Here is a 12,944-nt window from a genome sequence, read left to right as displayed (position 1 = left end):
TTCTTCCCGTCGGTTAAATTTCGCATCTGTAGCATGCCATCCTCGTGGTGTAGCAATTTTAATGGCCAGTAGTGTACATCACATTTCATGTCAAATTTTTCGATTTTCTCTCGAATATATTAAACACTTCCATATACTGTCATACTGCCAGGTACTGTCATAATGCTGAGACATTTAAAGTGTTTCCTGCAGGATTCTCTGTGTGGTAATCCTACTAACCATCTGATTTCTTCTGCCATCTGAAAATACAGGGTGGGGCAAATAAAAGTGACTGGAGAACAGAGTTCCAGGGTACAAAGAAATACAGCAGCAGAAAGGAAATATAGTACTAACCTGACTACAGCAGATTCGTTGAAAATGACCACCATTCATCTCTCAGCACTTTTTGGCCCTTGTTACCAAGTCGCTGACAGTGGATCAAAGTTGGAATTATTGCAATCTCATCCAAAATGTTCTGCTGCTTTTTTTTGATGACTAAGAGGGTTGTTGTGAAAACCTTAGACTTGTGGGCTTCCCACACAAAGTAATTGCACATTGACAGATCAGGTGACCTTGGTGGCCAACTAGGGCCATGACCAGACTGACCTCTGCAACAACTCTGACAGGCATGAAGATTGTGTAAATGTGCTACTAGGTTTGTCTGGCTGTATGAGCAGTTGCTCCATTGTTGCATATGAGCAGTTGCTCCATTGTTGCATACATTCATATCGAACTGTATGCTCATGTCTGGGCCACTTTTATTTGCCACACCCTGTACATTTAGCTCCTGGGGAATAGCCCTAGCGCCATATTCCTTACTGAAGATGGGAATGGAAGAAAACAAAATATAAAAGGAGTAACAACTGTTTGCTCACGCTGTTCCTTACTTTATGCAATAAAAAAATGCACGAGCTACATTGGTACAGTCACATTAATGTCACCACCATGTATCATTGACATCAATGTGTAATAACCACTTACACATGGTAGGTGACAACACTAGCAGTGGAAGCTATATAAAGCATGTCGCAAAGGACGTAGAAAACAGTGGAGTCGTTGTCGTGATGTGGAAATGGAACAATTTATCGGACTTCAAATGGGCATGATCCATGGCTTTCAGGCCAAGTGTGGAAGCAGTTCCAAAAAGGCTTTGTCTGTAAACTGTTCACATGCCGCTGTGATTAATGTGTACTGTTCATGGCAAAATGGTGCCAAGCCATTTGTGGTGCATCAAGGGCCATAGATGATGGGGTGAAGAATAGTTGTGTAGACATGTATGGGCAGACAGACATGCACCTATTGTCCAACTGACAGCCCAGATGAACCAAGGGACTACCAACAATGTCTATCTAACGATCATTCAACAAATGCTTCAACGAATGTACTGGCATCCACAGCAGGCACCTGGTTCATGCACCCACGCTGACTGCTTTTCATTGGGAACAAAGGCTGGAATTTTCACATCAACACCATAAACAGATGTCCACTGAGTGGTGACAGGTGACCCATCCAGGTGAATACTGTTTTATGCTCCATCGGACAGATAGCCATTGGCGTGTACGGCTTAAAACATCTGAAAGCAAACACCCTGGAATAGTTATGGTCAGGTCAGGGGAATGTTTTTGTGGTATTCCCTGAGCGACCTTGTCATTATTGAAGATACAACGGATCAACAAAAGGATGCATATATCCTTGGAGATCAGGTCCACCCCTACGGCACAATGACATCTATCAGCATGACAATGCAATGTGTCACACAGCTTGCACTGCATAAGCATGGCTGGAAGAGCACCAGACTCAGTTTACTGTGTCTGGCCACCAAACTTTCCAGATTTAAACACTATCAAGAATTCGTGGGACTGCCTCGATCAGGCTGTTTGTGCCATGGATTCTTAACCCAGAACCTAGTAAGCTGGCCACGTCAAAGAGTCAGCTTGGTTCCACATTCCTGTTGGTACATTCCAGAACCTCATTGACTCTATTCCTGCACGTCTTATGGTGTGAAGGTGGTTATTCATGCTTTTGACAGGTGGTCACATTAATGTGACATGTAGTTTTATTGTTTTATTTTCATTTTTAGTTGCCTTTACATTAAAATTACTTCTTCTGTTTTTTGTCTGTTTTATGCATGGCTGATTGGTCTGACACTAGTATTATTTCTCTACTTTTAGCTAGCACACTTTGTACAGTCTGCCCTGTGGTTATTAGTGTCATGTCATTAGCATATAATAATTTTATTGTTACGTTGTACATAATTCGAAAAGTCACTAATGTAGACAATGGACAGGAAACATCTAGGAACAGATCTTTGGGGGATTTTTCTTTTGATTGGGGGTACTGCAGATGACGTGCTTATGCAACATACTACTTACAAATATTTGAATAAACTTAGTGATTTATCTTCTATGCCATAATATTCTAACTTTTTGATGATTATGGCATGTGACACTAAGTCATATGTTTTGCTTTAGTCAGCCTTTTACGGCTGATCAGTGAGACCTAAATCTTAACTGTTGTTCATTTAAAATTTTGTTGCTCTTCAAAATAGCTGTATATCTGCTTATGCGCGCAATTTTCTATTATCTTGATTACAACTGGTGCTACTGAAAAGTGTCTGTAGTTATTTGGGTTTTTTAATCACCCTTTTTACTACTACAGTCAACAGACAAAAAATATTTGCGGTATACTTACAGGCCAGACTTAAGTATGGATTATTAGAAAGAGTATAATACTTGTAATCTGTTGACAGAAAATCACATTCTTCCATCACCATACACAAACCACACATTAAATAATGGGGAAAATGCAAGACAAAATTAATTTTCGATTAATTTATTTCATGTAGATAAATAATAAATTTGTTTACAATATTTAGTAGTTTGCAACATTTTCATATATAGAAGCATCATTATATTTAACAAATATTTTTATGCAATCTCTTAACACCATCCACATACATCACAGTAAATCATTGTAAAGCTCTACTTATCATCAACATGAAAAATTTAAATATAATGTTTAAAAATTCTGGTAATATGAAAAAATTTGGCACAGTTTAAGGCTTACACTAAAGAATACAATATGACATTCAAAGTATTTTCATTATTGTACTGATGAAGTCAGCCCTCAGCCTATAAGTTGACCTCATGAAAAAAAGAATTAATTACATTATCAAAATTATTTGAATACTGCTTTCTGACAACAATATTCCTTTAATTATAATTTCAGCATTAGCATTATTACAAAGTAAATTGTATTATGAGGAGATGTGCTGAAATTAATTTTCTGTTAATTATGTGAGTGAAGCTGCTAATGAACTGATTCTTACACCTTTACCATGAAGTCAAGACATCTTTTTGCAGAAATGTAGTGACTATGGTAACAAAACTATAGTCCAGGATCTGAAAGTAGTGTATAATGGTGCACTACTGTGCCCAATGAGTGACTAAAACAATTTTCTAAAAGACTACAGTTCAATTTTGTAATCAACTCATAGCAGTATAAAATCAGGTTCCTCCAAAACAGAATACTCCTGCAATTTTCATATGTGAGAAAATTGAGATTCCAATTGTCCTTGGAATTTTAACTGACAAACAAAAACAGTTATGTTTTTGTGCACATTATTTGGAGCTGTCACACTACTGTGCATTTGGATGGGGATGTAGTTCTGCTTCATCTTCACTTGCTTCCTCTTCCTCTTCCTCCTCCTCTTCATCCTCCTCCGAATGCACATCACCATTCCAAATGTCACCTTGGTTCTCCATAACATCTTGCTCATCTTCCTACAAAGAATTTTTAAAAAGTTATATGCTAGAAAATAAGCTATTTCAGTTCAGTGAATTTTTATGTATCAGATGCAATAAGGAGTTCACTATTCTACAGTAGCAGCCTACAATTCTACCCACTTAACATAAAGTAATACAGAAAGGAGATCAGGTGTAATGTGGTGTTATATGTCACTCGAGAAGCGTGATGATTAACCTTACATTTACCTTTCTGACAAATGATACAAACGATAAAATGCTATAATGTATTATATAGGATAGTGCAACTACTGTGCAAATTTATTATTTATTTTCACGTGATGATCCATGTCAAGGGATGATGCATGTCTCCAGGGTGTGATGGTGATCAAGTAACTTTGCAAGGGACTGAGGACCCTGTCGTTTCATCCCTTTCCCTCCAAACCAACCAACTAACTAACTTTGCAAGAGGAAGTACCTGCATTGGCATGATATTAAAGCTCAGTGTATTGCTGGCATATGTTGGAGAATTTGAAAGATAAATTAAGACTGTGCTGTAATGAGTATTGCAAGATATCAGTCAGAACTATCAAGTTGACATTCACATTCACATTCTGAATTATGAGGTAATTGGAAATGTTCTCAAAGAATCTAATATTTGTTATAAGAAGATTATTGTGTCAGATTTGAAGAATATACGGCACATGTTGTGAAAAATGTTGTTATATTTAGTGGAGTTTGCTGGTCTCCCATCGGGCACCTCCCCAGGTGGCGGATAGGGGAATGCTCTCCAGATATGGTGGGTGCCGGGGAAATAAAATACCTGGGGTGGGCCAAAACTAGCAACTGCTGCCTTGTAGTATGATATTGGCTTATCAAAGGCTAAAGGAAGAAAACCTCGAGTAAAAATTACCTGGTCCTCCGGTTTGGGGGTTGTGCAGTGGGCCAGCTCCTCACTCACATAAAAACATAAAAATGCTAAAAAACCTAATAATATGCCTCGGAAAAATTGGAACTTTGGACGATGAACTGGCGATGAGAAACGGAAAATTATGTTTGGATGCTGGAATGTGCAAGGTATTTCCACTAAAATAAATTTACTACCTGCAGAACTTGACATGTTCAACATGGATGTGGTCGTACTCTCTGAAACAAAGAAGAAAGGCCACGGAGAAGAAGAACTGGATAATTATGTACATATCTGGAGTGAGGTATCAAAAGCAGCAAGAGCCAAAGCATTATGATAAAGAAATCATGGAAAGGAAGAATCACAAATTGGACATTCATCAATCAACGTATTATAACTGTTGAAATGACATTATTTGCCAGGGAAGTTGTGATTATTGGCGTATATGCACCCACGAACGACACAAAAGATAAGGAGAAGGATACATTTTGGGACACCCTCAGGGAGACTATTGAAAAAATCCCAAGAAGAAAGGAACTGATTATCATGGGAGATCTGAATGGAAGAGTAGGAATTAGAGAACCTTGTAGAGTAGTAGGAAAACATGGAGAGGACGAATATAATGACAATGGGGAACGATTGATTGTAATTTGTGAACAGTTTGATCTAAAAATTACCAACACATTTTTCAAACATAAGGACATTCATAAATATACTTGGCAAAAGAACACCAAAGAACATCATTCTATAATAGATTATATTATCATTAGGCAAACAAGTAGTTTCAAAGCAGTAGACCTCAGATCTTATAGAGAAGCCCAGTGTGGATCAGACCACTATCTAGTTAAAATGAAGTCTTTCTGGCCATGGAAGAATCCAAGGAGTGATACAAGTAACATAAATAAAACAAACCAGACTGAGAAAGATGAAAATTTGCCTTTTAATATTGACAGCCTACAAGACGAAAGTATCAAAACACTCTTTGCGGCCAGGATGGAAAGGAAACTGGTTGAATCATTTGAAGGAAGTACAGAGGAAATATATGACTATATAAAAGCTAATGTGAAAATCATAGCAACAGAGGTGTTGGGTAAAAAAGATAGCAACCACGACCGTGCAGCAGAGTGGTGGTCAGAGGAACTAGAGGCCCTCGTTAGAGAAAAACGAAATGCGTTCCTTCATTGGTTGAATGATAAATCAGAAGAAACAAGATCAATATACAAGGAAAAGAAGAATGAAGTGATGGAAAAAATAAGGATGGCAAAAAATGAAGCATGGGAAAGAACATGTGCCAAGGTGAATAGCAAATTAGGATTTGGGAGAAAAAAAGAAGCATGGTCAGTATTGAAAGGGCTTCGACAGGATACAAAAAGCAAAACTGATCTCCAACTGATAACACAAAAGGAATGGGAAGAGTATTTCCGAAAATTATTAAATGAGGGCAGAGAAGAATATCTAGAAGAAGGAACAGGGGAAGATAAAGGACATGAAGATGATGAGATCCAGATTTTAGAAAGTGAAGTACTTCAGGCGTTGAGAACAGGAAAGAATGGTAAATCACCGGGACCAGGCAATATCAATCTGGAGGGTCTGAAATATGGTGGTGACAAAATTGTGAAACTGATAACACAGCTCTTCAACAAAATGATACATGGAGAGTCAATACCCAACGCGATGAAGCTAGGTCACATTAATACAATATTTAAGAAAGGGGATTGCAAAATTTGTTCAAACTATCGAGGAATTTGTGTTACAAACACATTAATAAGAATTTTTGTGAAAGTAATTAAACACAAACTGGAAAAAGATTTTAGAACCCAAGAAGAACAATGTGGATTCACAGCTGGGAGATCATGTGTAGACCATATTTTCACATTACGACAGATTTTGGAGAAACATAGGGAAAAAAAATTACTTTGGAGAGCACTACGTATGGCAAACATAAACCCTTCCTTGATTAAAATAATACAACAGATGTATAAAGATAACATTTGCCAAGTGAAAGTTGGTAATAAACTTTCACAGAAATTTAGAACAAGCAAAGGCCTTTTACAGGGCTGTCCCATGTCACCATCATTATTTAAAATCTATATAGATATTAGCATTAGAACATGGTCTTGTAAATGTAATAGTATGGGATTAGAAATAAGAGATGGAGTTTACCTACATCATTGATTATTTGCTGATGATCAAGTAGTCGTAGCACAAGATGGGGAGGATGCTAACTATATGGGCAATCAACTAGCAATAGCATACAAAACTTGGGGTTTGAAGATTAATTACCAAAAAACAGAATACTTGACAAATGATTCAGATGAGCTATATATTGAAAGAATGAAAATAAAAAAGATAAACACTTTCTGTTATTTGGGATCCATTTTAGAAATCGAGGGAAAATCAGAATCAGAAATCAATAAAAGAATTAGTAGCGGATGGAGGGTTATTGGGATGCTTAACTCAGTCTTGTGGAGCAGTAATGTAATGAGCAGAACTAAAAAATTAATATACAAATCCATATTAGGGAGGGTGATTCTGTATGGAACGGAGACCTGGACAATTAACATGAAGCACATTAAAAAGTTACAAGCTCTAGACATGGACTTTTGGAGAAGATCGGCAAGAATCTCCAGGATAGAAATGATAAGGAACACTAAAGTAATAAGGAGAATGGAAATAAAAGAAAGAATATATGACGTAATGGATAGGAAGAAATTACATTGGTACGGGCATGTACGACGGATGGAGAAAACCAGAATGCCAAAATTGATACTGGAGTGGGAACCTGAGGGGAGAAGAAGAAGATGATGCCCTATGACCACCTGGATCCAAAATGTACAGCACACAATGAGGAGAATGGGTGCAGAGGAAGAAGACACACAAGATCGAAACACCTGGAGAAATATTTTGAGAATATAGTTTAAGAATGGTTATTGTTTATATTGTAATTTCCAAGTAAATTATTATGTTGGACATAAACCTCTGTAATGAGGAAAAGCTCAAAATAATAATAAATATTTATTTTTAAGAACATAGATGCTGTGCTCAATCATTGACTTCCAGCATGCACTGCATAATTTAGTGCTGAAGTAAAAACATTTTTGTATCCATGACCAACAAAGGAAAGAATAATATTTAGCATTCACTGCTTGAGATAAATCTAAACTTTGGGAGTAATATTAAAAAAAAAAAAAAAAAACCCGCCACAGTACACAATGAAAGCAATACTGGTAACACAGATTTAATTTAATTATGTGGCCCATAACAGTTGCCTGATGAGAATAAACTTAAATTTTACAGTCCAAGTACTTCTGTGTTGGGAAGAATCACTGTCCTCATGCAAAATGGAGAGAGGACAGTGATACTTTGTAGTGCATAAGTGTAAATATGTTAAGTGCAGTGAAAGTGCTCACACAGTGACAAGCTCAATGGCTGGCTACAGAATTCAGAAGATTATTCTCTGGCCAGCCACTGACTCTGTCACTTCGTGACTGATGTTCTAGACTCTTCTTTGATAGTGCATGTTACTGCAGAACAGTTAACAATAACAAGACACGGTTCTAAGAAAAACATGGCACACACTAATTTGATGTGCACGTATCAGGTACGTCTAAAGAAGAGACTTGTAGTCTCGAAATTGATCATGTTCAAATTAAAAAAATTGAAGGTCATTTAATTGCAGTCTGCAGCAAATTCATTCTTACTCTCGACATATCATACCACTGCAGTCCCATGGTTCTGTAGTTGTGGAAGGTTATATAGTAAAAATTGTTGTTGTTGTTGTTGTTGTTGTTGTTGTTGTTATCTTCAGTCCTGAGACTGGTTTGATGCAGCTCTCCATGCTACTCTATCCTGTGCAAGCTTCTTCATCTCTCAGTACCTGCTGCAGCCTACATCCTTATGAATTTGCTTAGTGTATTCATCTCTTGGTCTCCCTCTACAATTTTTACCCTCCATGCTGCCCTCCAGTACCAAATTAGTGATCCCTTGATGCCTCAGAACATGTACTACCAACCAATCCCTTTTTCAAGTTGTGCCACAAACTCCTCTTCTCCCCAATTCTATTCAATACTTCCTCATTAGTTATGTGATCTGCCCATCTAATCTTCAGCATTCTTCTGTAGTACCACATTTCGAAAGCTTCTATTCTCTTCTTGTCTAAACTATTTATCGTCCATGTTTCACTTCCATACATGGCTACACTCCATACAAATACTTTCAGAAACAACTTCCTGACACGTAAATCAATACTCGATGTTAACAAATTTCTCTTCTTCAGAAACGCTTTCCTTGCCATTGCCAGTCTACATTTTATATCCTCCCTACTTCGACAATCATCAGTTAGTTTGCTCCCCAAAAAGCAAAACTCCTTTACTACTGTAAGTGTCTAATTTCCTAATCTCAGCATCACCAGACTTAACTTGACTACATTCCATTATCCTCGTTTTGATTTTATTGATGCTCATCTTATATCCTCCTTTCAAGACACTGTCCATTCCGTTCAGCGGCTCTTCCAAGTCCTTTGCTGTCTCTGACAGAATTACAATGTCATCGGCAAACCTCAAAGTTTTTATTTCTTCTCCATGGGTTTTAATACCTACTCCGAACTTTTCTTTTGTTTCCTTTACTGCTTGCTCAATATACAGGTTGAATAGCATCAGAGAGAGGCTACAAACCTGTCTCACTCCCTTCCCAACCGCTGCTTCCCTTTCATGTCCCTCGACTCTTATAACTGCCATCTGGTTCCTGTACAAATTGTAAATAGTCTTTCGCTCCCTGTATTTTACCCCTGCCACCTTCAGAATTTGAAAGAGAGTATTCCAGTCAACATTGTCAAAAGCTTTCTCTAAGTCTACAAATGCAAGAAATGTAGGTTTGCCTTTCCTTAACCTTTCTTCTAAAATAAGTCGTAGGGTCAGTATTGCCTCCCGTGTTCCAACATATCTACAGAATCCAAACTGATCTTCTCTGAGGTCAGATTCTACCAGATTTTCCATTCGTCTGTAAAAAATTCGCGTTAGTATTTTGCAGCTGTGGCTTATTAAACTGATAGTTCGGTAAAACTGTCTTCACCTGCTTCCTTTGGGATTGGAATTACTATATTCTTCTTGAAGTCTTCAGTGCTCTGTCAAACTCTTCATGCAGTATCATATCTCCCATTTCATTTTCATCTACCTCCTCTTCCATTTCCATAATATTGTCCTCAAGAACATCGCCCCTGTGTAGACCCTCTATATACTCCTTCCACATTTCTGTTTTCCCTTCTTTGCTTAGAACTGGGTTTCCATCTGAGGTCTTGATATTCATGCAAGTGGTTCTCTTTTCTCCAAAGGTCTCTTTAATTTTCCTGTAGGCAGTATCTATCTTACCTCTCATGAGATCCTTACATTTCTTCTCTAGCCATCCCTGCTTAGCCATTTTGCACTTGCTGTTGATCTCATGTTTGAGACGTTTGTATTCCTTTTTGCCTGCTTCACTTACAGACCCAAGGATTTCTACTAGCCCTCTTCTTTTTACCTACTTGATCCTCTGCTACCTTCACTATTTCATTCCTCAAAGCTACCCATTCTTCTTCTACTGTATTTCTATCCCCCATTCCTGTCAATTTTTCCCTTATGGTCTCCCTGAAACTCTGTACAACCTCTGGTTCTTTCAGTTTATCCAGGTCCCATCTCCTTAAATTCCCACCTTTTTGCAATTTCTCTGTCTTAGCATTATATAATCTATCTGAAACCTATTAGTATCTCCAGGATTCTTCCATGTATACAACCTTCTTTCATGATTCTGGAACCAAGTGTTAGCTATGATTAAGTTATGCTCTGAGCAAAATTCTAACACATGGCTTCCTCTTTCATTTCTTAGCCCCAATCCATATTCACCTACTACGTTTCCTTCTCTTCCTTTTCCTACTGTCAAATTCCAGTCACCCATGACTATTAAATTTTCGTCTCCCTTCACTACCTGAATAATTTCTTGTGTGTCATCATACATTTCATCAATTTCTTCATCTGCAGAGCTAGTTGGCATATAAACTTGTACTACTGTAGTAGGCGTGGGCTTCGTGTCTATCTTGGCCACAATAACGCGTTCACTATGCTGTTTGCAGTAGCTTACCCGCACTCCTATTTTTTTTATTCATTATTAAACCTACTCCTGCTTTACCCCTTTTTGATTTTGTATTTATAGCCCTGTACTAATAAAAATTAGTAATTAATTTTACATAGAAAGAAAAAATAATTTAATATAAAAAAATGACATTTCAGTGAAAATAAATAAAAAAACCTAGGCCAAAATGGCTACCCAAAGGGGAGAATATATATATGAAAGAGAGAGAGAGAGAAAGTGTTGTGTGTGTGTGTGTGTGTGTGTGTGTGTGTGTGTGTGAGTACTGTAAGAACGCAGTCAGACTTGAAATTGTTTCATGGAGTTTTGCATTAGCAAATAGTATTTTTAGTTTCAAAAGTGTTACAATACTAAAAAAGAAAAGGATCCAAGATGATAAAACATAGCTAGCTGCAGGTATGTTTAACAAAAACACACCAAAGTCAAGATCCTGCTGTCACTGTATTATTGAATAATCTAAAAATATTACATCATAAAGGAAAAGGGGACAAGTATATTTTCCCCGAAGAAGTGGTAAATATATACAAATATTTACTTCACGATGAAATTAAAATTATTTTTAAAGAATACAAGTATCACCATTTGTAACCATTTTATAACAGTTACCTGATTTGTAATTGGTTAAATAATAAACACTATTCCAAAGTAACACATACTATGCCATTGAGACAATGAGTAGACAACAGTTATTTTCCACTAACTCCACATAAAAGAAGGTTGTATACATGGAAGAAGCCTGGAGATACTGACAGGTTTCAAATAGATTATATAATGGTCAGACACAGATTTAGGAGCCAGGTTTTAAATTATAAGACATTTCCAGGGGCAGATGTGGACTCTGACAACAATCTATTGGTTATGAACTGTAGATTAACTGAAGAAACTGCAAAAAGGTGGAAATTTGAGAAGATGGGACCTGGATAAACTGAAAGAACCAGAGGTTGTAGAGAGCTTCAGGGAGACCATAAGGGAACAATCGACAGGAATGGGGGAAAGAAATACAGTAGAAGAAGAATGGGTAGCTTTGAGGAATGAAATAGTGAAGGTAGCAGAGGATCCAGTAGGTAAAAAGATGAGGGCTAGTAGAAATCCTTGGGTAACAGAAGAAGCAGGCAAAAAGGAATACAAACGTCTCAAAAATGAGATCGACAGAAAGTGCAAAACGGCTAAGCAGGGATGGCTAGAGGACAAATGTAAGCATGTAGAGGCTTATCTCATGAGAGGTAAGATAGATACTGCCTACAGGAAAATTAAAGAGACCTTTGGAGAAAAGAGAACCACTTGTGTGAATATCAAGAGCTCAGATGGAAACCCAATTCTAAGAAAGAAGGGAAAACAGAAAGGTGGAAGGAGTATATAGAGGGTCTATACAAGGGCGATGTACTTGAGGACAATATTATGGAAATGGAAGAGGATGTAGATGAAGATGGAATGTGGGATACGATACTGCGTGAAGAGTTTGACAGAGGACTGAAAGACCTGAGTCGAAACAAGGCCCCGGGAGTAGGCAACATTCCATTAGAACTACTGACAGCCTTGGTAGAGCCAGGCCTAACAAAACTGTACCATCTGGTGAGCAAGATGTATGAGACAGGTGAAATTCCCTCAGACTTCGAGAAGAATATAGTAATCTCAATCCCAAAGGAAGCAGGTGTGGACAGATGTGAAAATTACTGAACTATCAGTTTAATAAGTCACAGCTGCAAAATACTAACATGAATTCTTTACAGACGAATGGAAAAACTGGTAGAATCTGACCTCAGAGAAGATCAGTTAGGATTCTGTAGATATGTTGGAACACGTGAGACAATACTGACTCTACGATTTCAGTTAGAAAATAGATTTAGGAAAGGCAAACCTACGTTTCTAGCATTTGCAGACTTGGAGAAAGCTTTTGACAATGCTGAGTGGAATACTCTCTTTTGAATTCTGAAGGTGGCAGGGGTAAAATACAGGGAGCGAAAGGCTATTTACAATTTGTACAGAAACCAGATGGAAGTTATAAGAGTCGAGGGGCATGAAAGGGAAGCAGTGGTTGGGAAGGGAGTGAGACAGGTTTGTAGCCTCTCCCTGATGCTATTCAATCTGTATATTGAGCAAACAGTAAAGGAAACAAAAGAAAAGTTCGGAGTAGGTATTAAAATCCATGGAGAAGAAATAAAAACTTTGAGGGTTTGCCAATGACATTGTAATCC

General features: G+C 37.6%; 1 protein-coding gene across 15 annotated transcripts in view; it reads right to left on the bottom strand.

Annotated features, from left to right (window-relative positions):
- Positions 1 to 2,795: 2,795 nt before the first annotated feature.
- LOC126272912 (ABC transporter F family member 4) overlaps positions 2,796 to 12,944 on the bottom strand; it is a 202,419-nt gene continuing 192,270 nt past the window's right edge. For all 15 annotated transcript variants that reach the window (XM_049976184.1, XM_049976177.1, XM_049976189.1 and 12 more), the window contains one exon: positions 2,796 to 3,761. In XM_049976184.1, the coding sequence (XP_049832141.1) occupies positions 3,618 to 3,761 (144 nt within the window). In that variant the 3' untranslated portion in view covers positions 2,796 to 3,617. The remainder of the gene's footprint in view (positions 3,762 to 12,944) is intronic.

This window comes from Schistocerca gregaria, chromosome 5 (assembly GCF_023897955.1).
Source record: "Schistocerca gregaria isolate iqSchGreg1 chromosome 5, iqSchGreg1.2, whole genome shotgun sequence".
Taxonomy (NCBI): Eukaryota; Metazoa; Arthropoda; class Insecta; order Orthoptera; family Acrididae; genus Schistocerca; species Schistocerca gregaria.
Note: the sequence above shows the minus strand (reverse complement) of the source record. Positions and strands in the feature narration are given on the sequence as shown.